General features: G+C 37.8%; 1 protein-coding gene across 1 annotated transcript in view; it reads right to left on the reverse strand.

Annotated features, from left to right (window-relative positions):
- The window catches only part of COL28A1 (collagen type XXVIII alpha 1 chain), a 166,958-nt gene that overhangs the window by 113,241 nt on the left and 28,935 nt on the right, over positions 1-24,782 (reverse strand). The window contains exons 12-15 of the mRNA XM_019665289.1: positions 10,636-10,704; positions 9,451-9,519; positions 4,288-4,356; positions 1,563-1,631 (exon numbers count right to left, since the gene is read on the reverse strand). Coding sequence (XP_019520834.1) covers positions 1,563-1,631; positions 4,288-4,356; positions 9,451-9,519; positions 10,636-10,704 — 276 coding nt within the window. The remainder of the gene's footprint in view (positions 1-1,562; positions 1,632-4,287; positions 4,357-9,450; positions 9,520-10,635; positions 10,705-24,782) is intronic.

The raw sequence follows: 24,782 nt of genomic DNA on the forward strand, positions 1-24,782 counted from the left end.
AAAACAGTGGTTCTGTTGTACTTAGTTTTCCGTGCTCCAGAGGAATAAACAGTATATTACATATTTTTAGAGTATTTTGGAGCTGGAGTTACAGCCATAGCTGAGCTATTTGAACCAAAAAATTGTATTACATGTAAAATTTATATAAATCACTATTTACCACTATCTCTGCTGTTTAAATACAGAGTCCCAAAAGAGACAGCTATCAGTAAATAAAAGAAGTCATTCAAGATTGAAACACAACACCTAAGATAATCATGAATATCAATTATTATTCTACTATATATAAATATAATGATATGCTTAAATGTTAACATGTAAATGACTCCAACTTGATTCAAAGTCGCTGTGTTTTGCACATTTCTTATATCCCCTCCCCCTGGGGCAGCTTTCCCTTTCCTCTGATCTTTAGGGTCTTATCGACCTCCAGTAGCTTCTATCACCAGCCTCACCCTCATTTAACCTGGGTATAACCTGCAGCTATTTTAAAGAAAACAAGTGAGTAGTGAAAAAGAAGAAAGCAATGGCAGGTCGGCCGTGGCATTGAACATAAACAATTTTACAGAATACCAGTGTCGGACATGGTTATTCTGTATGATGAACCAAGACAAAAAGCAAGGCCTCTTGTGGTCAAGTCTGAGCACAGACAAAAATAAAAAAACAATGTCCAACCCCCTCCTCCACCAAATGATCATATATCCCCGTTTACTGGCTAAAATGAGGAACTGCTGTTTTGTTACCAGTTACAAATAAGCCTAGCTCCATTTTTCCCACCTCTTAGATAGGATTCATTAAAATAGCCCATCTTAAAATTACCTCCACTTTCTGACAGCATCCAATCCAGAGCCAATTTGTACTTTCTTAGACACTCCCTAAAATCCCCTAATACAAGCCCAAATCCTACAGAAGAATCTTTCATCTTCTTACCGAGTTGTGAGCGGTTCCCCATGGTATGTGGTCTCCCTTGCTGCAATGAGTCAATGAACCTAAACTTGTTCCATTATGGGTGGTTCCTGTTGGTTCTTACTGGAGGGCATCAGCGCTAGTTTTCTTAAATAAGTTTTCTTACATTAGCCCAATTTTAAGGTAATATTTTTGAGTGAGAGACTAAGGATAGATATATGCTTCTATAATGGGGTCAAGTCAATATATTTTTAACAGCTATTTTCTTTACTAAGAAAAGCTGTCTTTTGTTTATGTTTGGCTTTAAAGCCACTTGGTTGATGACAGGGTTATTGGAAGTCAGAACCTAAATAAATGAGACATTATTATAAATACACACAATGGGATTTTCCAGATCATAATTCATCCTATGTAATAATATCTTTGCATGTAATTGAATTATAATTAACTAGAAACCTGTGGGATATGGTTGTCAGGTTGTATACAGTTCATAAATGTACATATAAAATGAAAAAGTTTTTAAATTTTATTGGCATCTTTTCTATTATGTATCATATATATGTATATGTGTGTGTGTGTATATATATATATATGTGTGTATATATATATATATATATATGTGTGTATATATATATATATATATATAAAATATGCAGTACCTTGTCCCCTTTGATTGACAGGCCTTGTAATCCTTGTGGGCCAATTGGTCCTTCAGAACCTTTTTCACCCTGAAAGTATATTGGAGGGATATAAGCGCACTATAAAAATCAGGATTTTAAAACAGTCAAAGCATTCAAAGCAACCAAATTCACTGCAAATGGGTAATTCTAACTGACTCCAAGATCTGTAACTTGCAAAAAAAATTAGTCATAACATTCTTAAATAGGAAGAACTCTGTCCATGCCAAATACACATGCAGTATCACTAAAGTTGGAAAAAGATCTCTATTCCCAATATAATCAGAAATATCTGAAAATGGGAGTCTAATCAATCACATAGTACAACTAAGTGAATCAGTCCCCTATTTTCTCAACATTGCTGCAACAATGAAAATTTGTTTATCATATTAGTGTGTGAACTAATACTTGCTAGGATTGACTTATTTATTAAATGTTTTATATTAGAATTTATAAACATTCATTAAAAATTTAGTTTTGAAAGAAGGAATATAAAATCTTCTTAGATATAGTCACATGATCCATGTGAATCGCTCTGGTTGTAATGTAATATCAATGAAGTTGTAACACTTAATGCTTTTGTATGAAAAATAAATCATATAAGCAATCAGAAATAGCATTCATTTCATGAATTTATTTGAACCAAGAATAAAATCAAAGGACATTTGTAAGAATCTAGGAAACAGGGAAATATATCTTTGTGTCTCTCTATATTCATGGCATATTCACTTAAGCTCTAACTCATTGCAAAGCAGCCCCAAGTAGCTCATCTGGAAAACTCTCATTGGTCCCACTGGTTGGGGAGTGTGCTGACTTGTGGGTTCTTCTGATCATTCCTACAGTGTGTAATTATATACAGTCAACCCTGAAACACCACTGAACATAGTGTGTCTTTCCTTGATGAGATAGAGGGCAACGCAGTGACTTGATTTATCATGAGTAAAAGTGTATACAGTTGAGCCTGTCATTCAGACATGCCCTGCAATATGCTTCTTTGTGTTTCAGTTATTCGTTTCTCATTTATTTCTTTATCTCAAAAAAATCCCACATGGTTGACCAATTAGCTCAGTTAGTTGGAGTATGGTGCTGGTAACACCAAGGTTGCTGGTTCGACTCCCACATGGGCCACTGTGAGTTGTACCCTCCTTCAAAGAGTCAACTATGCCATTGTAGCAACAAGCAATGTGTAACCAATGACCTTGGCTGTTCCCCAATAAAATTTTTAAAAACCCAAAAAACCCACAGATTATAAAGAGAAATTATTCTGGCTATTTGAATTTTCCAGGTTGTTTGGGCTACACCTAAATGGGAAATTACTATAGCCTCCTGCCAAAAAAATTCAAGAAACTATGTATTATAAAATTTTCTGGAATATGGTGCCGAATTGCTGGCCTCTGTCTTCTGACAGTGACACTTTGGTCAGTAAAGGAGTTAGTAATGTCCCCTTTATTCAACATAATATTTTCATTTATTATGTCAAATTAAAATTTGTGAGTTAAAAAGGGCTTCTCTTAAAATTCAGCCCAGCAGTCCCTCACAACTTGGTATGAATTATTTGTTTTAGTTAATTAATTTCCCTCTCGTTGAGATTCAGGCTTCTCATGTCATTGAGTATTGATCATGATGGAAGAGGCTAATAATGAGAGGCAAATTTAGAGTGTGAGGCCGTACTGAAAATGTCAGATCTGAGTGAATTGACTGAATGACTGAAGTGAAATGTCTTAGACACTGAGGAAAGAGCATGTGCTTTTCTGAGCAGTCCATCTATGCATGGATGTGTGTTTGCGGGAAAGACTTTAAAAAATGACAAAGGACTCCAAAATGTACCCTTATTCCTCTGAAATGTTATTGATGCTGCCCAAAGTGTCTTAGAAAAGCATTTCTTATGTGGCCTTTGCAAATGCGCCATAGGCTGTGAGTAAACAGCCTAGACTAGAGATCAGCCCATTGGCCAAATCAAGCTCACTGCCTGGTTTTTGTAAATACAGCTTCTTTGGAACATAGCCACCCTCATTGTTTGTGGCTGCTTTCATGCTACAACAGCAGAGTTAAGTAGTTGCAACAGAGATATCACATGGTTCACAAAGCCTAAAATATTTACTGTCTGACCATTTACAGAAAGTTTGCCAATCCCTGGTCCAGAGGACCTTGAGCTCCAAGAATTATATGTGGAAAGCAGTAGAAACGTTGAAATTCTCAATTGCCAGGTAAAAGGTAGGTCTTGCATAACATTTTGCTCCTTATGGTAATAAAGTAATTCCAGTTCCCTCCCCCCATCTCTATTTCCTCTTTTATTATACTAATGGCAGTACTATTACAAATCAGTTTATTAGACTGTTTCTTATCAATGTTTCACAAAACAAATCTAAGTTCAACGTTGTCATAGCTACGCTCAATAACTTCTGGGCATAAAGATGCTATCTATTACTGTGGCTTTAATGACTGCAAATTACTTTAAGATATTTCTCTAATTTCATGCACAATAATTATACAAAGTAGAAGTATTTCAAGAAGTCTTGCTTAGTTATAATTGCAAATTTCACTATAGCTCCATGTCAAGGGGAAATTTGCATATCCTTTCATTTAATAGGGTACAGATAGGAAAATATTTGACTTTTGATAATTGGCTAGGACACATTTTTTAAAATTCGTAATTCATGATCATGCGAGACAAAGCACTTTTTCCTAGTACAGAATGTATTGTCACCTTTGCTCCTGGGAATCCTTCTCCGGGTAAACCCCTCTCACCTGGTGCTCCCTCAGGACCACGGAGACCCTGGTTAGGGGAAGAGGAAATGAGGAGCAGCAGAGAGAGAAAGGAGAATGGGAGAAGGGTAGAGGGAAGGGAGCGGAAGGGAGGAGAAAAAAGAAAACCGTTATAGTTCAGTTCCCGTGAGCATGGCAATGATATAGATCTATTTAATTGTGAGAATTCTGGTAAGCTGCATACTGATCAGTAGACTCGCAGAGTTGAGAAGAATAATATTCCCATTGTATTAAATACTCATTCCACTTGATTGGCATACGGTGTTATATTGTGGCGCCCTCAAGTTAGAGAAAAGTGGAAATGAAGTGATGCTTCGAAATAAGGATTAGAAAATAAAACCTAGGAGGAAAGGCTAAAAATCTAGGACTGTGTGGCATGGAGAAGGATACAGAGTGATTTAATAATTTAATTAGGAGGGGAGCCCTGTGAAAAAGTCACTGCACAGCTATTTTAAAACATTAAATTCTGTTTACATGTGTTTTCATTTCTCCCCTGATAAAATCGGATTGAAACTTGAAATCTTCCAAGAACTAGTTGAAATATAATACTGTATGTCAACTGTAATTGAAAAATAATAAAAAATAAAAACTGGGAATATAATTTTAAAAAGAACTAGTTGAATGCACTGGGAGTTTAAGATAAATAGAAATCTTGATAGAATCATTGATGGGAAACATGATCTTCAATCTCAATGATTAAAAGTAAGAAGTCCATGGAACTATTGCTCAGGAAAGCACTAGGAAAGGTGAGAACCTCTCACATAAGGTAAGAAAAACAACACAGTCTCAGGCTTTGAAGTGGAGTGACAGGCAAGGTATTCACTGAAAAGTAAAAAAAGACAGCAGCAATGTATTCGCTTAAACACCAGGAATGTTAAAAGGCTACACATTTTCTCTCATGTGCTCCTTGGCCAGAAGGCCAAAAGGTAGAAAAGGAACTGACAACAAGAATCTTAGAAGCACAAACTGGAGCTTTTCCTCAAATGGACCTAAAAAGATCTTTAGGACTCACCTGCCAGGGAAGTAAACCTGTGACAGAACAGGATCTACCGAGATTCTGAATAATCCCGGGGTGCTGTGTGCAGTAATCCAGGGTCATTTCAGAGATGCTTTCTACTGAAGCCTGGTAGCTGAGCTAGGGTGGAGCATTATGCTAATGGGTGACTGGCATAGCTATAGATTTGTAAGGAAAAAAGCTTACAGCTGAAAGTTTACAAGAGCTGTATCTCAGTGTTTAATTGTTTGGCTTCTCCCTAATTTTATATATATTTAAAAGGCAATTTCCTTTAGTATTTATGCATAGCCCATTTAGTAAAGATTTTAATTAAAAGAAAAAGCTGACATTTGCTTCAATTTACATTGCTATGTTTATGGGAAACCTAGCTTTTAATAACCCAAGGCCTTAATCAATTAATATCCATGACAGCTTACTCCAGTGTTAGAGCAATTAACTAAAGGAAAAATATACATGAACATGAAAACTAGCTTGCAAACTAAACAGACAGTGCCTTGCTAACATCGCACACCCTAACAACAACAACAAAAAATTGGCAAATTATCTTCTTCCCCAATGATATGACAAATATAACACAATGTACCTTAAATGCAAAGAAATCCATTTTCCAGCATATTCATATTTTTTCATTCATTCAACAAATATTTACCAAATGCCTAGTAGAGGTAAGCCCCTGTGCTAGGTTCTAAGAAGAGCAGGCAGACCTGCTCCCTAGAGTTTATAGTCTTGCATGACTATTAAAAGCAGATTTTGGTGCCATTTGGACTAAAGTTTAAGTCCCAGCTCTGCTACATAGTGTTAGCAGTGTGACCTTAAACAAATAATTTCATCTATCTAAAGCTCAGTATCCTCATCAGAATGGTGGTAACAATAGTACCTACCTCACCCTCAAGTATTAATATAAGGATTAAGTCAGATAGATCTAAAGCTCTTACATATTAAGCACTCAATAAATATCTGCTATCACTATAAAAATTATTTTCCTAGAGTCCTGCAGTTGCTAAGAATATCCTTTTAGGGGAGTTTCTAAAAGAATGTAGTCTCAGAGCGAATAGCTTATATTAAGCAGTGTGGAGAGAGGCATATTGCATGCACAGCGTGAACACTGAAACTTCCAGTTCCATATCTGCATTTCTAGAATACATCAGCTCAGGTGGAAGTGAAAATAATGGAGGCTTTCAGGAGCTGTGTGTTTCCAGATGCTGAGAACAGAGAGTTAATGCTCATGAGCAATCACTTAGGGGCGTTTAAAAAAATAGAGAACCAAGGTTTAGTGACTGTAAACTGTCAGAGTAACATTCCGCGCCATCAGTATATGCTCAAGTTTTCTGGCTGGGCCATCAGAATAGAAGATGATTGTTAACCAGAGAAGAGAAAGAGCAGTTACTTGGGTTAGGTGAACTATATTTTTAATTTATTAAGACACTCAGGATCATTTTACCAGTGGATCATTTTTTAAAGGCAGAAATATGTCTGTAAAAATCTCAGTGTCCTTTTCAAAGGCCATGAGAACCAATTACAACTATGACATACTCAGTTGATATCTAATGAACACCTCGAATAAAAAAATATATATAATGGAAGAAGCTAATTATCGATTAACACGGTGAAATTCTTTATTTGAGACATTAACAAGATAAAATATGGTTATCCATGATCTTACTTTCCTTAATAATCTAAATAGTATGGGTAACCAATAAGGTGGTTTTAATGTACATTGCAAGCAGTAAAGAGAAATATACTAAATAATAAAAATTGTGCATAATATTCAAACAGTGCCAAGTACTTTATTTTTTAACCTCGAAGTAATTGCAGTTCTATTTCAGGGAGTATATTTTTTACTGATAGCTGTCTGAATATCCTTGCACAAAAAACAAACATATCACCCTGAGAGTCTGAACCAATTTATTTTCCATGAATCAGTCACCTGTCAGACTACCACAAAACTAGTAGCAATCATAAAATTAAAGATGATAGTTTCTATATTTGTTACTAGAATATAGAAATAAAATGGATTTTGTATGATGAGCTTGCTTCCTGTGACCTTACTGAACTCAGTTGTTAGTTCCAGGAGGCTGTTTATAGATTTCTTGGGGTTTTCTATGAAGACCATTATGTTATCTGCAAATAGGAACAGCTCTATTTCTTCTTTTTGATCTTTGTGGCTTTTATTTCCTTTTCTTGCCTTATTGTGCCAGCTAGAGCTTCTACTATTACATTAAACAAAATTGGTGACAGATAAATCTTTGTCTTGTTTTTGATCTTACAGGGAAGTGTCCAATCTTTCACCATTAAATATAATGTTAGCTGTAGTGGTTTTGTTTGTTTGTTTGTTTTTATTTGTTTGTTTTTGTAAAAGTTGAAGAAGTTCTTCTTAATTCCTGAGAGTTTTTTCCTCAGGGTTTATGAGGGGTTTGAATTTTGTTAAATGCTTTTCTGCTTCTTTTTATATGATCCTGTGATCTTTCTCTTTTAGCCTATTAATATGATGCATTACATTGATTGATTTTCGATTTATTAAATTCAACTTGCATCTGTGGAATGAACTCCATGTGGTCATGCTATATAACTCTTTTTATATATTACTGAATTCTGTTTGTCAATATTTTGTTAAGAATTCTTGTGTCTACATTCATGAGGGATATTGTTCTATAGTTTTCTTCTTATGTATTGTCACTGTCTTGTTTTTTGGTATCAGGGAAAAACTGGCCTCCTAAAATAAGTCGGGAAGTGTTTTATCTTCTTCTATTTTCTGGAAGAGATTATGTGTACTTTATTGTATCCATAATGTTTTATGTCTTTTCAAGACAATCTAAAGCAAGTGTAGAAAAATGTAAAGATTTGTCTACCTGGTGGAAGTTTACTAATTCCTTCTTTGTGTTTTTTAGCAACTTGTTATTTATTTATTTATTTATTTATTTATTTATTTATTTATTTACTTATTTATCTATCTCAGTTTTATTCCCACTTATTTGGAAAAGATTCTTGTTTATCTCTGTTAAAAACTCCCTGAACTCTCTGCTCCACTCCCTTTAGATGGCCATTTATCTGGGCCTGTGTCTTTCTAGCTGATGTCCCTTCCGTTTTCTAAGTTTCCAGCCTCTCCAGTGAGGACCCAGCAGTGTCTGCAAAGGAGCTTGCTTTCTTCTCTCTCAGTGGCTTACCTTTAAGGGCACTATCTAGTTAGTGGAAACTGGGACTTGATCGCTGGTCTGTAGAAAATGAGTCTAGTATATCTTTTCTCCATGCGGTGCTTTCTTTTGAATGAGTGTATCCAGACATTAGTGAAAAGCCTCACCCTCAAACACTATACTCCCATCTCACTCAAGAGCACGGCAAGGGTGCACGTGTTTCTGTTACTATTTAAATACGAGGAACCATGTAATGCAAAACCAAACTGGGAGACCACCTATATTTTCATTTGTACCCCCGTGAGTCAGCTACTGTTCTTTCCTAGGAGAATAATTACTGGAAAGGTTAAGAAGCTTCTTATACTACAAGAGTCATGTTTTACTCATTTCCTCTCCAGATCTCTTTGGATAGAAAGATTTTTTTTAATTATTCTCTAATAGGAAACTTCAAAGCTACATAAGGTATAAACTGCAAATAACACAGGTTTTAGTATCTGTCTACCATCATCAATACTAGCTTTAGAGTATACTCATGGATTCAGTAATGAGCAAATCCTCATTGTCAGTGACTTTCTTATGGTTATAGAAAAGTAAATTACAAAATACAGACATTAAGCCTGAATCCAGATCTCCTGTCTCCTAGGGAATTTTGATACATGAGAACTCTTTTCTCCTTGGAGAAGCTGATTAATATTGTAAGAAGTTACAGTAAGAGAGAGCCAGTTGTACATATAGAGTGTGTGTGTGTGTGTGTGTGTGTGTGTGTGTGTGTGTGTGTGTGTGTCCCTATTTCAAGTATTATGAAAAATGACATTTGGTTTTGGTCCTTGTATATTTATTGTCTTTTGTTTTGTCCAAAAAGATATAAGATGGATTAATTCAAGCATTTATTCTAACGAAAATGAACACATCTGAACAATATTTGTCCTTATTCCATCTGGAATTTCTTACTACTTACTGACTGGCCCGGCTCACCAATGCCAATGGGTCCCGGAGCCCCTGTTCTTCCTTCCTGGCCTCTTTCCCCCTAAGAGAAAGAAATAATCAAATGAAAGTTTGAACTAAATAAAGATGAAACACAGCACAAAATATTCTGGAGATTTCAGCCAAGATAAATAGCCAAACAGCCAACCCTTACACACTCAAAAGAAATAAAAATAAAAAATTCTGGAAGGGTAGAAATGGCTTGAACTTAAGTGAACAAATCACCCTAAAATGTTCATCATCCCTTCTTGTCTCAATGCAATATGGCACTTTCAGCTTTCAGGGACTCTTGTAATTGGCACGATGGACGGAGTGTGATTCATTCTGGTTACTGAGACTACCGAGCTGACACTGCTTGTGCTGCTCCCTGCCCCTCCACCACCATCCTGGAATGTCGCCCTTTCCTCACGCCCACTCCCCTCCATTTCACCTCTCCTTTGAGTTCTGTTTCATACTTGATCACCTTCAGAACCTTCTCCAATAACTCTACCAATACAAACTCCACCCTCCCGGAAGTCTCAATGTGCTTATTGTCTAAATGCCATCTGTGGTGACACTTGCTTACATTCGAAGTGCACTGTTTTGTACTGCTCTCTGTTTTAGTCTGGGATCAAAGCGTTATTGTCCCAACAACTTAGAAAAGTCATTTAAAATAAGCACTTCTGCTCTCTTACATCCTGCGGGAGGCACAGCACCACAGTATTGGATGTTCCCATCCTTTCTATAATAGTTCCCAACAAACTTTCTGTCAACATTTACCTTTCAGTGTCATGGTTCTTTCAGTTTCTGCCTCCGTAGGCTTAGTTAATGGGAGCAGGTAATAGCTGATGTGTTAACGTGTTTCATGTCCCAACAACATTTTGCATGTTAACATTTAAAGTCCTTGAAAACTCAACAGAACTACATGTATATTGGCAAGAGGGAGGGTATTTGGAGACAAGCAAATTTTTCATTCCAACCAAACCAAAAAGTATGTTGGTTATCTTGTGATAACTGCCCATGACTAGGGCACTTCAGCGTCCAGGCATCCAGACTCTAAGTAACTCCTGCAGGCAGCCTCCTTGTGTCTAGGAGGGTGTGGCTGAACAGAGTTCAAATCATAGCTCCCCCAGCCCCTACAACAAATTCAATAATCATTAATGGGCAAAGAGACAAGTACCTTAATACCCTGCTGTCCAATACCAGGGACTCCCGGAGGACCATAAGGACCAGGAGGACCCGGCTCACCCTAGAGGAAGAAACAGTGATATGTTAGGTCAACTCAGCACTACTTATTGAGCAACAATTAGGTACACAGTTGGGGATTTGAGGACAACATTGAAACTTGTACACAGTCACTACCCTCAAGTGTTGACACACCAGATGGAAACACAGCATAGACTCAGGGCAGAATTATCCGCTGGGCATAGTAGCAACAGTACTTAGGGCCCACAAAAATGTTTCAATTTTAACTTTTACAATCAGAATTCAATAATAATAATAATGAATACATAACAATGACTCCAGTCTGGATTATATTGGGTTGTCAGAAAAGTCATGATGCATTTTTGCAATGAAAAACATAGAAATAATACGTCATGACTTTTCCAACAACGCAATATTTGTCTTTATATCAACTGAGTTGTAAAATACTATTTTTAACATTTTTTTTGAGGTAGGGCCTTGCAGAGGCAAAATTGTTAGGATCTATGAAAGTCATAATGCAGCCCTCACTTATTCATTCAATAAACCTTTATTAAGTGCTTCTACCAGACATATTTTGTTTACTACTCAATGACCATCCTCTCCCCTATTTCCTTCACTCCTATTAGAACTCTGATCTGTTTAGGTCACGGGCAGCTATTCTTTACCCTCAGGGGTAAAGGATGAATGATAATTGCTCTAATTTAAGTCTAGAATCTCCTCTTCCTTTGCCAGTGATTAGTCTAGGTTGGTTCTTTGGCTGAATTCTGACAAAGGAAATGTGGGAACTTCACTGGATGCAAAGAGAGGCCTTTTGACTCTGCCTCTTCTTTTCTACTTGGAGCTGTGATAGCTTTCTTGTAGCCATGAGGCAACGATCTCTCAGATGAATGCCAACAGGTAAAGAGGACGATGCAGAAAACAATTTTAAAAGCCTGGTTCCTGGACAACCTCATTGAGCTACTGATCCCATCCTAGACTACCTACCTTCAAACATTCTGTTTACTCAACAGAAAGAGTTCTTATGATTTAATTACTATTGGTCAAGATGCCTGTACTGGAAGCCAGAAGCATTTTCTTTCTTTCTTTTTTTTTAAAAAATTTATTTATTTTTGTTAGTTTCAGTGTACAAAACAATGTAATAGTTAGACATTTCATCCCCAATCTATTGCCCCTCTGACATTGTATTTATCTATTACCATTCCATTGACTCTATTCCCTATATTATACTCCATATCCCGTGACTATATACTTATGGGATATATATAGATATATATAGATATATGTGTGTGTGTGTGTATATATATATATATATATATATATATATATAAAATTATAGTTGACATACAATATTATTCAGCTTTAGCTTCAGGTGTACAGTGCAGTAGTCAGGCATCTACACCATCCATGAAGTGGTCTCCCTAACAAGACATGTGACCATCTGACACCCTACAAAATCTTTACAACATTATTGATTATATTCCCCAAACTGTCTTTCATATCCCTGTGGCAATATTGTAGTTAGCAATTTATGCTGTCTAATCCCCTCCCCTTCTCCCTTATTCCCACCCCTCTCCCATCTAACAAGCATCATATATGGAATCTAAAGAACCAAGTAAATGAGCAAAGTAAACAGAAATAGTCTCAGAAATGTAGAGGAAAACAGAAAGATTTTCAATTAATGTTGTCTGCTACGTGGCAGGCCCAGCAGAGAATTCAGGCATTAGAGAACTGAATGGGAGCATTGCACTCAAATTCCTACATGTCACAGGTGAGGAACCTGAGTCCCAGAGAGGTTCCTCAAAATCAGTTGAGTGTGAGAGTTTATGAGGCTTTGGCATTTGCATGGATTGAATTTAAAAGTACCTTCTGTTCATCCTTTTGAGCACAAGTCAATCTGACAGGTAAATCAACTTGAATTTTTTTTCCCTTTAAAATGCAAAGTTGTACTTATTTTTCTATGTAGATTAAATTTTCAGGAGCAGTCAGGTTAATTGCCATTGTTATTTTTTATGTGTTCTTGGCCATGGAATTTCTCTCTATACAATATCGGACATAAAAGTTCTCCCTACATTTGGAGCTGTTTTCTCAATCTCAAAGTTTGATTTAAGTGCTGGAGAATATTCAGTTTCCTAAAAAGTCTGAGTTTTCACTTCAAAAGACCTTTTCCTTACAACTCCTTGTGCTCTCCACTCAAGTTCGAATCTCCTTGTCAGTTATACTGCATAAGGGTGACTGTTTCCATTACTCAGTGAAGGAACATCAAGTACTTGCGATGTGGAGGGTAGTGAAATAAATTCAGAGAAGTTTAAGATTTAGCACCTAAATTCAAAGGACTAGTCTTAGAGGTAAACATATAATAATAATAATAATAATAATAATAATAATAATAATGCCTAAATTCCCTTTTATATTAATTCCCTGTCTCTTTTATATGTACTTTGGTTCTGTAATGGATCAGAAGGCTTTCATATGTTATATATATTGTACATATTATATATTTAGAGGAAAATTTGAGTCCTTTTAAGTAGTGTAAGCTCCACCTTACTTAGTACTTACCCTGTGTGTTTGATCTAAAATAAAGGAGAGCACAGGTTGGTGACAATGTTCCCTCTGACAATACACAAAGCATTGGTTTGGTTGTTACCTTGAAATGTGTAAACCAGGAGAATCAAGAGGAGAAACAGCTGTCTTACTCTTGAGCTCATAAGCTCCCTTTAGCCTTGGTCAATTACCAGTAGCAACTGAGAGATTTCTTAATATTGCTTTTCCAGGGGAATTACAGGGAAACTTACAGAGGGATTGTTTTCTCTTACCTGAACACAGCCCTGTAGCAACATATCTTCACATGTCACTTGTTTAAATTTATTTCGTAGGAGCCTAGTACCTCAATATAGGAAATACAGACCAGTATTGGCCTACAATTAATGTTTACCTTTCATACTTCCCCTTTCCCTTTCCTACAAAGATTCCTGCAATGGTAAAGAGAGAGAGAGAGAGAGAGAGAGAGAGAGAGAGAGAGAGAGAGAGAGGAAAGAAAAGAAAAGGGTTCTGATTGTAAAATACCATCACTGGGGTGGCCAGGTGGCTCAGTCGGTTAGAGTGCATGCTCTGAGCAACAAGGTTGCCGGTTCTATTCCCATATGGGATGGTGGGCTGACTCACTGCAACTACATTGAAAGTGGTGACTGGACTTGGAGCTGAGCCACGCCCTCCACAACTAGATTAAACAACTACTTGACTCGGAGCTGATGGGACCTGGAAAAACACACTGTTCCTCAATAAAATTTAAAAAAAAAAAGTAAACTACCATCACTGGGTACGACAGAACCGGAAGAGAAGAGTCAGAACTCTACTAAAATGATTTTCTGGGAGTTCACCAAAGCAAAATAGCTCTGTTAAGACTCCAGATTTGATTCCTTTTCTGCTATTATTCCTGCCCCAACCCTCACCAACAAACACAAACATACACACATGCAAACTGAATGCCCCGCAATTACTACTTGCTATTTGTCTACTTCACTTTCTTTAATCATCAGAGGCATGCACACAGAGGACTGGGTTTAAGCAAATGTCCCCAGAGGGGCTCTGTTTCCCTGGACCTCTGTGTGAGTGTGAATGTGTGTGAGCACGTGTAGGGCATCATGGGGGTTAGGCAGACCACCTTGGGCCCCTGCAGAAATTAAGGACCCCTATGCAATGGGCCTCAAGGCTAAAGGAAGCCAATGTTTAATTAAATTGACTATTTCCAAGCACTGCCCTGACACTTTATATACATTATCTCATTTAATCTTCTATAATCTTAGGAAATGGTTTTTTTCTTCATTTTATGATGTAGAAATATAATCTCCACTTTTTAATCCATTTTTTAGCATATAAGAAATCGCAAGCACATAGCTTTGGAGTCATTCACTCTAGTTGAATCCTAGCTCTATAATTTATTAATGATTTGAGCTTTTGCAAGGTCCTCACATGCAAAACAAAGAAATTATATCTACCTTACAGGGTTGTTAAGAGGATTCAAGATATTGTATGTGAAACATCTAAGTCCAATCACATGGTAACTGTTCATTCACCAGACTTTCATTGAGCATCAACCCGATACCAAGTACCCAGTTATATAATTACAAACATAAATCAGATTGTACCTGCACTTTTAAGACACTTACAATCTGGCTAGAGAGAAAAATGTACATAAAACAAAATACAAGCATGTGAATTAGCTATAATAAAGATACTAACACAGCTTGTAACACTCCAAGGCAGAAACATTTAATTCTATCTTAAGGATTTAGGAAAGTTTCATATAGTAGAGGAGGTGTTTGCTCTGAACAAAGAAGTAGGGATCATGTCTTATCTGATAGGAAAAAAGAGGAACAAAAGTTCAGGAAAAAGATGCATATGAGGCATAAAATGACTTGAACTGTTCTCGGGACAGTAAGCAGTTCTGTGGGCTCAAACAGATGGGAATGAGTTGATAATAGGGTCGCTGTCTGGAGAAAGGCAATCCACTAAAAATATGCAGTGAGTCAGATATGCACTTTTAAATATTAAGAAAGTAGTAATATATTTTACTTAACCCATCCATCCAAAATATTACCATTTCAACATATAATTAATAGAAAATCTTATTCATGATTTTGTTTCTCATTATTTTTAATGCTATGTCTTTGAAATCCTATGTGTATTTAACACAGCACATCTTAATTTGGATGAGCCACATTTCCAGTGCTTAGTAGCCATATTGGACAGCCCAGGTTTCGAGTGATTCCAGAGGCTGGAGGCTCAGGTCAGAACCATGGAGAGTACCAACATTTAACTGCAGTGGGAGTGGAAGAACACAGACGTCTTGTGGGAAGTTGGGGAAGACAGTGGCTGAGAAAAAAAAAAATAGCAGCTGACAAAATTAGTGTAAAGCAAATCAGGAAAAAGAGAATTTTTAAAGGAACTCATCATTTCCAAAGGCAGACTTATCATCTTCCACTTTCAGGCATAACTACCTTCCCACATTCTCTGTCTCAGAAAAGAGCCCTACAATTCTTCCATGGGTCAAGTCAGGACCTTGGAGTTATTCTTGCCACCTCTCACTCCCTTACCCACCATATGCAATGCATCAGCAACACCTATCAATATGCCTCCAAAATAGCTCTTAAATCCATCCACCTCTCTGATCCTCTGCCATGCCTCCACAGCCTATGCCAAATTAATAACATCTCTTGGGCCGGCCAAGTGGTGCGTTGGTTAAGACTTGGCTTGGGACGCCAGCTCTGAGCAGCAGGACTGTGGTTTGGATCCCACATGAGGGCCAGTGATGCTGCGCCATCTACAGCTAAGATAGTGAACAACAGCTCAACCTGGAGCTGGGCTGCCGTGAGTTGCCGGCCATGGCATAGGCTGCAGCCCCTGCTGCAGTGGGCTGCCGTGAGCTACTGTGAGTGGCTGGCAGCTGGTGTGAGCTGCCATGAGCCGCCATGAGCGGCGGTCCAATGGCCAGCGAGTGACTGCCTCACCTGGGAAGAGCACAATGATAATACCAACATGGGCCAGTGAAGTGATGTCCTCCACAGCTAGACTGAATAACAAAAGGACAGCAACTTGTCTGTCCCCCTTCCCCAATTTCCCAACGCTGTTACCCCCCCTCAATTCCCCAATAAAATCTTTAATATATATACATATATATATATATGTGTGTGTGTGTGTGTGTGTATACCATCTCTTACTACAACAAAGTCCTTAGTGCTCTACATGCATCCATTCTAGAACACCCCAATGTATTCTAACCATTGCTGCTAGAGCAATTTTTTAATTTTTATTTTAATTTTAATCTGGGCAAAACTCTTCAAAGCTTTTCCCTTTGCTCTTGGGATACAGAGTTTCTTACAAGGCTGTGAGCCCCTGCACAGAATGGTCCTGGGGCCTTTCCAGGCCCATCTGTCATCTGTTGCCTCCTCATGTGCCATCCTAGCAGCATTGGTCTTTGTTCAGTTCTGTGTACTTGCCTTGTACTCAGCAACAGGATCTTTGCACATGCTATTGTATCCATCTGGGATGTTCTTAGCTCCCTGTTTTCTTAGCCAATCCTTATTCATCCTTCAGATCTTGTTTTAAGCGGTATGGCTTCAGGGAGGGCTTCTCTGGTCAGGTGAAACCCTTATTCTAGAGGAACTGATAACACCATTTTCTTCTTTTTCCAAATCATAACGAATTATGATTCATTATAATTACAACTTTGCGTTTTGTTAATACATCTCTCCGTAGATTGTGGGGAAGATGTCATGTGATTTTGCTCAGCTTTGCTTTCTCAGTGCTTAGCTAATTGATATCATTCACTCAACCATCCATGCAGCATTTACTGAGCAGCAACTAGGGAGCAGGCGCTCTGCTAGCTGCTGGAGGTGAACAAAACAGGAAACCTGGTCTGGGCTATGGGAGTGGGAAGTCTGGACAGGCTCCTCTGGAGTTCAGCCTGGTTTACCCAGGTTTTTCAACCGAGAGCAACTGTATAGAAATTGCATAGTGATGTCAAGTATCTATTACACAGTTTCTCTTGCAAACTTACCTGGATACAATTACTCTTTTTTTTTTTCCAGCGGAAGGAATAATGAAATTCCAATAGGAGGCTTAGGGTTTCACTGAATGGAAAGTTCAGCTAGAGAAAATCAACACTCCCATTTCCTGGCACTGGCCCTAATCAAAGTCAACATCTTTCCTGTACCTAAGATAATAAATAACGAATTGTTGTCCAAGACTTGGAAATTTTTGAGGACAGAACTTTACCCTTTCTTGAATAATAAAATTTGAACAATTTAATCTTACCTGGGGCTCTTCACATTAGAAGAATATTTTAGCAACTTCTTTGTATTATTTTCCATGTATGTGTAGCACCAACTTTAATATTTTAAGTCTTGTGACAAATAGTCCCATAGTTTCCAAATGGAAGAAAATGATGGATGAGCATTTTGTAGGTGCAAAATGGTTCAAGTATGGCCAAGATACATTCCTAGATGGGGTAATACATCACTCCAGGAAGTGATGACTGTATACAAAGTATTGGGAGAAAAATTAAGAAAGGCCTGTTTTTTTGGAAAGAAGGAAAAGGAGGGGATACTGATGTTTATCAAATATTTGCTAAATCAAGCTATATTTTTAGTCCCTAATTTCTCTTGTTTCAGAAAAAGTGTTATGTAATAAGAGGCTTATTTTTAGAAAACATATCAGGCTAGACTTGTTCTAAATTAATAGAAAAGGTAGTCAAAATCCTTAACTCTGTAATAATTATCACCAATACACATGGCAATTACTATGTAACAGGTGCTACTCTAAATGCTTTGTTAATGCTTTACATATCAATGCACATAATCCTCGAACAACTTTAAGAGGTAGATGCTGTTATTAACCCACTATATGGATGAGGAAACTGAGGCATGGGGAGGGAAAGTAATTTGGCCAAGCCACAGAGCTAATACAACAGAGGGATGGGTTTAAACCCCAGCAGTCCGGTTTTAGCTCCAGTGCTCTAATCATCATGCAAACTTCCTTTCAGGACTTTTAAATTCTTTTTGCTTATTCTTTTCTTAACTCTTTTTTTTTTTTTTTTAGCTGAGTCATCCTGCCACCTGTTGGCAGCTCAGCTTGGGCCAGGAATTGAACCAGCAACCCTGTTGCTCAGAGCTTGCACTCTTGAGTGAGCTCTTAACCAACTAGCCACTTGGCCGGCCCCCAACTCTTTTCTTAAAGTATTTCAAAAATCACCTGGTTGCAGACAAAATTCATATCTTTGTTGTAGGATGAAAAACACAAATGTCAGATAATTACAATCTACCCATAGTTAAAGATTCATCATATGAAAACCAAGGCTCCCCAAAAAATAACCATGAGGAAATACATTTTATACAAGCTGACTCACATGTTATTTCAGGCACGTAAAGTTTGCCTGGATCAGTGTTGTTACTGAATTAGTGGTAGAGGTAATGTAAATTATAATTGGCAATGTGAACTATGATCACACAATGTAATTCTACATGTAAACCAGTTATTAATCGACTACACGGAGTTCGGAACCACCAATATTTCAAATCTCCAATTACAATATTTTTTGAATATCACATATTCCACCTACTTATCCTTTCCAAAGAAGAAAAAAACTGCATAATAATAATTAGTGAAGAATGTAATGAAAGTTATTGTATCTTAACAGATTTTAGTAACTCTTAACTCATTTTTTTTAATGCTATTAGGTTAAACCATCTGAAATTGACAATATTTAACCATGTTTGACCTACAAAAATGGCAGCTCACATGCTTCAATCTAATTGGAAAAGTCATACTTCATTATATATATTTAAATCTAAGGAATTGTGTGTCACTTTCCCTGAAAGAAAGAACTGGTCAACAGCCCATCAAGAGAGCTTTTAAGAACCACAGCTCTGGTGGACACTGTATGGACTCCTCCAGCACAAATAAGTTGCTGGAAAATATTCAGGGTGAACCATCTCTAAAAATCTAAGAACAAAAACATTGACTTATCAGAGAAGATGGGTCCATGTGACAGTGTGACATGTTTCTTAAAAACTCATCTGAGACTGGGAGCAGGAGGAAATGAAGAGAGTTATTTTGTAAAAGTTACAATGTTTATGTTGGGATGATGAAAAAGTTTTGGGAATAGATAGCGGTGATGGTTACACAACATCGTGAGTGTATTAAATGTAACTGAATTGTGTACTTACGCATGGTTAAAATGACAAATACTATACTTTGCGTGTATTTTACCTTACCCTTGGAGTGAACTTAATTTTCACGTTGAAAATTGACTGGGCACTAGGTTAGACTCAGCACCTTTGAGGGAAATGTTGGCAGTATTTTGGGCTTCTTGATCCATCAAAGTTTTTACTTTAGCAGTCTCTGCACACACACCTGTACACACACTCATACACAGTACATGCCATCTGCTAAGAACCACATGCGTCAGAGATTTGGGAATGAAAATCATCTACCTTGAAGCTGTTGGTTGACATCCCACATGTTCTGGAAGCCGCTTCAAGTTGTCACTGTCAGTTGTCTCATGTCAAGTGAGTTAATAAGCTCATTTAGAGTCCTGGTGAGCAGATGTGCATGCAGGTCAAAGCCCTTTCCACTGTAAGAATCGCTGGATTACTAATGATTCTTTCCCTTTAATTAGGCCCAGAACAGAAATAACATTTAGACTTCGACGTCTCTGAAGGAAAAACATTCGCATAGCTTGACAACTTGGCTCTGATTCTTTATTAGACAGATATTTATAATTAAAATCGTAAAAGGGTTCTTCCTGTTGCACTGCTATGCGCTGAGTAGTCACAACCTTGTTCAAAGCGGTTAGCCTGCCAGAACCAGAAAGTCCATTATTGTGTTTGGACAACTGGAAAAGCTGACGTGTTCCAGTGCCCTGTACTTAAAATACTTTATATGTAGCCAAAAATATAGTTATTCTGTTAAGAGAGCTGTGAACTTAAAAAAAGTTTTCTTTTTGATTAATTACTCTGTACTAGCAATTGCTGATGTTCATGTGTGTTTCACTTGATTTACTTCCCATTGAGTTATAAGGAATTGTATCCAATTACAAATTATGATTTTCTTAGTGGTTGAAAGCCATATCGTGGTGTTAAGAGACTGTTAGATTTTTGAGTTGCGTGAGAACTGAAATAAGGAGAAAGTTTAAAACTCTTCACAGTTGTTCATATTTGTGGTGTAGAACTACTTCCAAACCACAATTCAAATGTTAGATATGTTTAGTACGGTGACCTACTAAAATGACTAAGCTAACTTTGAGTAAAATCCAGTATTTAAATATTGACTAAAACATGAATGTATTTTTTAAACTCCTAAATCTTCATTAATGCTTTTTCTGTCCTAGTGAAAATATTGGCATTATTAAAAACACGAGACTCTAAGTTGTATCTAGAAACTAAAAAAAAAAGAAAAGAATAGAAGAGAAAATTAAGTCCCAAGTGTCCATGCCATTCTGGGAAGAAAGTGAAAATAAAAATAATACATTAGATTATTTAATGCACAAGAAGCTTTTGATGGGTTATGTCAACGCTGTCCTGTCTCTCTTTATTATCCAAATATCTCAGAAGAATGGTCAAAATCCCTGGCTACCGCACCCTTCTCTTTGCTTCTTTCCACAATCCATTGTTATCTCCCCAATCTCTCTTTTGAAACCGCTCTCTCAGAGGTTTGCAATAACCTCACAACTGACAAACTGACTCCTTAGGCGCCTGCATGTTTGACATGTCTGCCGTATGCTGACAACTCATCCCACTGAAAACGTTCCACTCATTCAGTCACTCATCCAGTCAGTCAACAAATAGTTATTTTTTGCTCATCTTAATATGTGTGAATGTACATGATGTATATTTTTTTAATCTCTCAAATGTGAATGCAGTGCTCCTGACCCATTGCCACTGGATCATCTGCTTTAGATTTTTTTTTTAACAGTGATGGACCTGCGCATATCTGTCCAATTCTCCTGACAATGATTCATGTATGAAAGAAGCCTAGCAATGTTTAAAGGCATAACATACAGAAGCTAAAAGGAAACTTTCTTAGCATGCTGCCAGCTACCAAAATTATCTGCATATGCATTCCTAGTAGCTATGTCAAAGGTTGACAGCCAGCCCTGTCTTGAAAGCTGAACTCTTTTCATAGAGCATTTTGAAGGAAACAGGATGTCGTATAGGGATGTTTTCTAGGCTTACAGTTCCAATGTTAGGATCTGTGTATTTAGCTCTTACTTAACTTCTTCATAAGAATACCAGCCACTTGAAAAATATCTAATGTGCTTGGGAACCTCAAATATAGATGGAAGAAAATGGAAGCTGGATGGAGTTGGATAAGGAGCAGTAGGCTGTCTAAGAATCAACGTGTGGTATAGAGCTTCGGCACGGTCTCAGCACCTAATTTGCCCTCACTACTCCTCTTGAAACATGGGTTCTGTTTTATCATTAACACTAGGTCCTTTGTTCGTTTTCAAGGGATGATGGATGTTTGATTCACCGGAGATTATTTATCCTGACCATATCCAATTAATTAAACTGGACCAGATTGGAGACATTTCTCTGTGGATTGTCTTAACTACTCAGCAGCTAAACTGAATGTAAGGTAAGACCAAGTCTCATATGTAAAAGGACTTTGAGTTTCATACACCTGAGTGCAGCACAAGAAGAAAACACTTGGCATGGGGCAGGAAACCTGCAGGAAATACATGAATGTGCTGGAGTAAAATAATAGAGGAGGTGAGAAGAAGGGAAGCAATTCATCTATTAAAATAAATTAATATGTAATACAACATCATGGTATTTTGAATTGTTTGGGGATTAGCATGTGGTACTCTGCCTTCGGAAAACGCAGCTGTTTCCTAGGGCCCTTTGGCCCTAGCTCTTAAGCTCTAGCACTAGAATACTTCAGTGTGTCATGGGTTGTTTCCTGGTCAGGCCACAATGAGCAGTCAGTCCCTCCTTCCAGGAGCACAAAGAGGGTCTTGGAAAGAGCAGACTTGCATGAGATTTGAGAAGGAAATACCCTTCAAAAATAACCTCAGAAAAATAATCAAGAAGTGGAAAAAAATTACCTAATGTGGGCTTGCACACCCAGCGTTCAGTGTTTATTTGTTCAAAGCTAATTTTGATCCTTTTTTGCTCTGTGATTTGAAAGTCCTGCCAGTCTTGAGCCATTCTTTCTAGTGATTTGAGGGCCCGTCCTATGGCCAGATGTGGTTGCAACCTGAACCACTATTGCAGCCCTTGGAGGTTGGAGTAGGGTTCTTAGACACTCAGTTTTTACTGAGAAAGAGCACAGTGCTCTCGCCTGAGTTTCAGTTCAGTCCTAGAGATAAGGCTTCTTGGGCACTTTCATGATATAATTCTAATGGGTTGAGAGACTGATGGGATGTCCTTATGAAGGCCGCTGCATGGCTCTCACATATGGGAGAGGCTGAGGTGCCCTGAGGGCCAAGGCTTCATTGTGAGCAACATCTATGTTTTGTTTCTAAGGCAACAACGCGTTCAGAGCAAAATAGGAGCTACTTTCCATGTGGAAAATATTAATGACAGAAAGGATTTGTGAAACAGAGCCAGAATGACATTTTTCCTTCATTTATCACATGATATTTTTTCCCTTTTGTTCTTTGGCCACCTTTACTGCTAGCCCTTTGATGAAGAAAATCCAACCACTAGAGCAACAAAACTGGATTGTAGTTCATGAGAGAGGTAGACCATTCATCCATTTCAAGACAGAGGCAGGCCCCATCTAGAAGTTCTCAAGGAATCTTCACAAATGTTACAGTCTAAAGGTTTCTATTTTAAGGTCTTGTAAAAAATTTACACATTACTGGTTTCTTCCTCCCCATGTGATTCCTTTCCTTCTCTTCCTGCATTTCCAGATGAACATTATAACCAAGTAAAAATGCACCTCTCAACAAGCTGTTGATTCCTGACAGAGGACACTAGAAATCGAGACAGATGCAATTCCCATACTGCCCAAAAGAAGTGCATTTATCTCAGGTTGACTATCCAGGAAATTGAACAAATTTCCTTAGGAGATGAATATAACATGGTAGTTAAGAGCAGAGCAGCTGGGTTTGAATCCTACCTCTGTCCCTTACTAGCTAGCTGTGTAGACCTGGACCCATTGCTTAAACTCTCTGTGCCTCAGTAGCCTAATCTGTACCTCAAAAAGTGGTATTGTGTTAAAGGAGTATTTAGAACTGTATCTGTACATAGTAAATATGTAAGAAGTAAATGTTATCTGTTATTATAGATGTTTTCAAATAAATAATCCTCCCTGTGCCCATTAGAAAATACAGAATTACTGGATTTTAGCTTGTTTTCATACAAATTGCAATAGCAATTCCTTAAAAACATTTTGTAATAAAATGATAATGGATGAAAGTAAATGTCACTATAAAACATGACATTTTTTCCAGATTGAGGAAAATACAGTTTATTAAGTCTTTAAGATTTGTAAGTGCATTCTGGGATGCAAAATGAAATCATTCCCTAAAACTTGACTTTTTAGATAATACACTAATTAATGCATAAAATTAAAAAAATTAATGATCAGTGTTACATGCACCACTGGCTGACAGGTCCAAAGAGAAGTAGAAATTAATAATTGTCTCGAAGTAGGAGTCAAGAGACCACTAAATTGGTGACTTTCACCAGAACTATAACGAGAAGGAAAAGGAGAGGCTCACTCTTGATTGATTGACTCATTTTGATTGGCAGACTTTGTGTGTTCACCTGGCAGTGAATTTTGTGATTCACATAGACATGGTAATTTTATGCTATGTATCTTTTACCACAATTTATTAAAAAAAAAAACAAATTTGAGAGGCCCTTGGAAAGTTGAGGAAGCCCTCAAACACTTTCGGAACAATGGCTCCTTTTATGACATTGTAAAAGTCAAGCGTGATGTGCTCTTATGTCAGAAAAGTGCAACCTCCCCAAAGCACTCGACTCATTATTTATCCTTTCTAAGAACTAATGCATTGCTGGAATTAAAAGCTAAATTTTGTTGGGCCGGCCGAGTGGCGCGATGGTTAAGAGCTGGTTTGGGATGCCAGAGGGCCCCGGTTCGGATCCCACATATGAGGGCCAGTGACACTGCCCTCTATGGCTGAGATGCTGGGCAGCGGCTCAACCTGGAGCTGGGCTGCTGTGAGTTGCCGGCGACGGCTGGGCTGCAGCCCCTGTGGCAGTGGATTGCCATGGGCTACCACATGTAGCCAGCAGCCAGCGTGAGCGGCCAGCAGCCGCAGTGAGCAGCCGTCCAGAGGCCGGCGACTGATGTGCCTCGCCTGGGAAGAGCACAATGATGGTGCCAACTTGGGCCAGTGAAGCAGCGTCCTCCACAAGTAGACTGAAGAACAAAACCACAGCAACTTGTCTGTTCCCTTCCCCCAATTCCCCAGCACTGTTCCCATTCCCCCAATTCCCCAATTAAAAAAAAAAAAGCTAAATTTTGTTGACATAAATGTATTTAAAAGGGAAAACCTAAGGAGTAATTGTGTAAGACATGAAGAGAAGTGATCAAGTGATGGCGTCTTTTTATGGAATGTCACCAACCATCTCCCAAAGCCACCAGCCCTGC

Source organism: Hipposideros armiger, unplaced genomic scaffold (genome assembly GCF_001890085.2).
Source record: "Hipposideros armiger isolate ML-2016 unplaced genomic scaffold, ASM189008v1 scaffold_438, whole genome shotgun sequence".
NCBI classification, from domain to species: domain Eukaryota; kingdom Metazoa; phylum Chordata; class Mammalia; order Chiroptera; family Hipposideridae; genus Hipposideros; species Hipposideros armiger.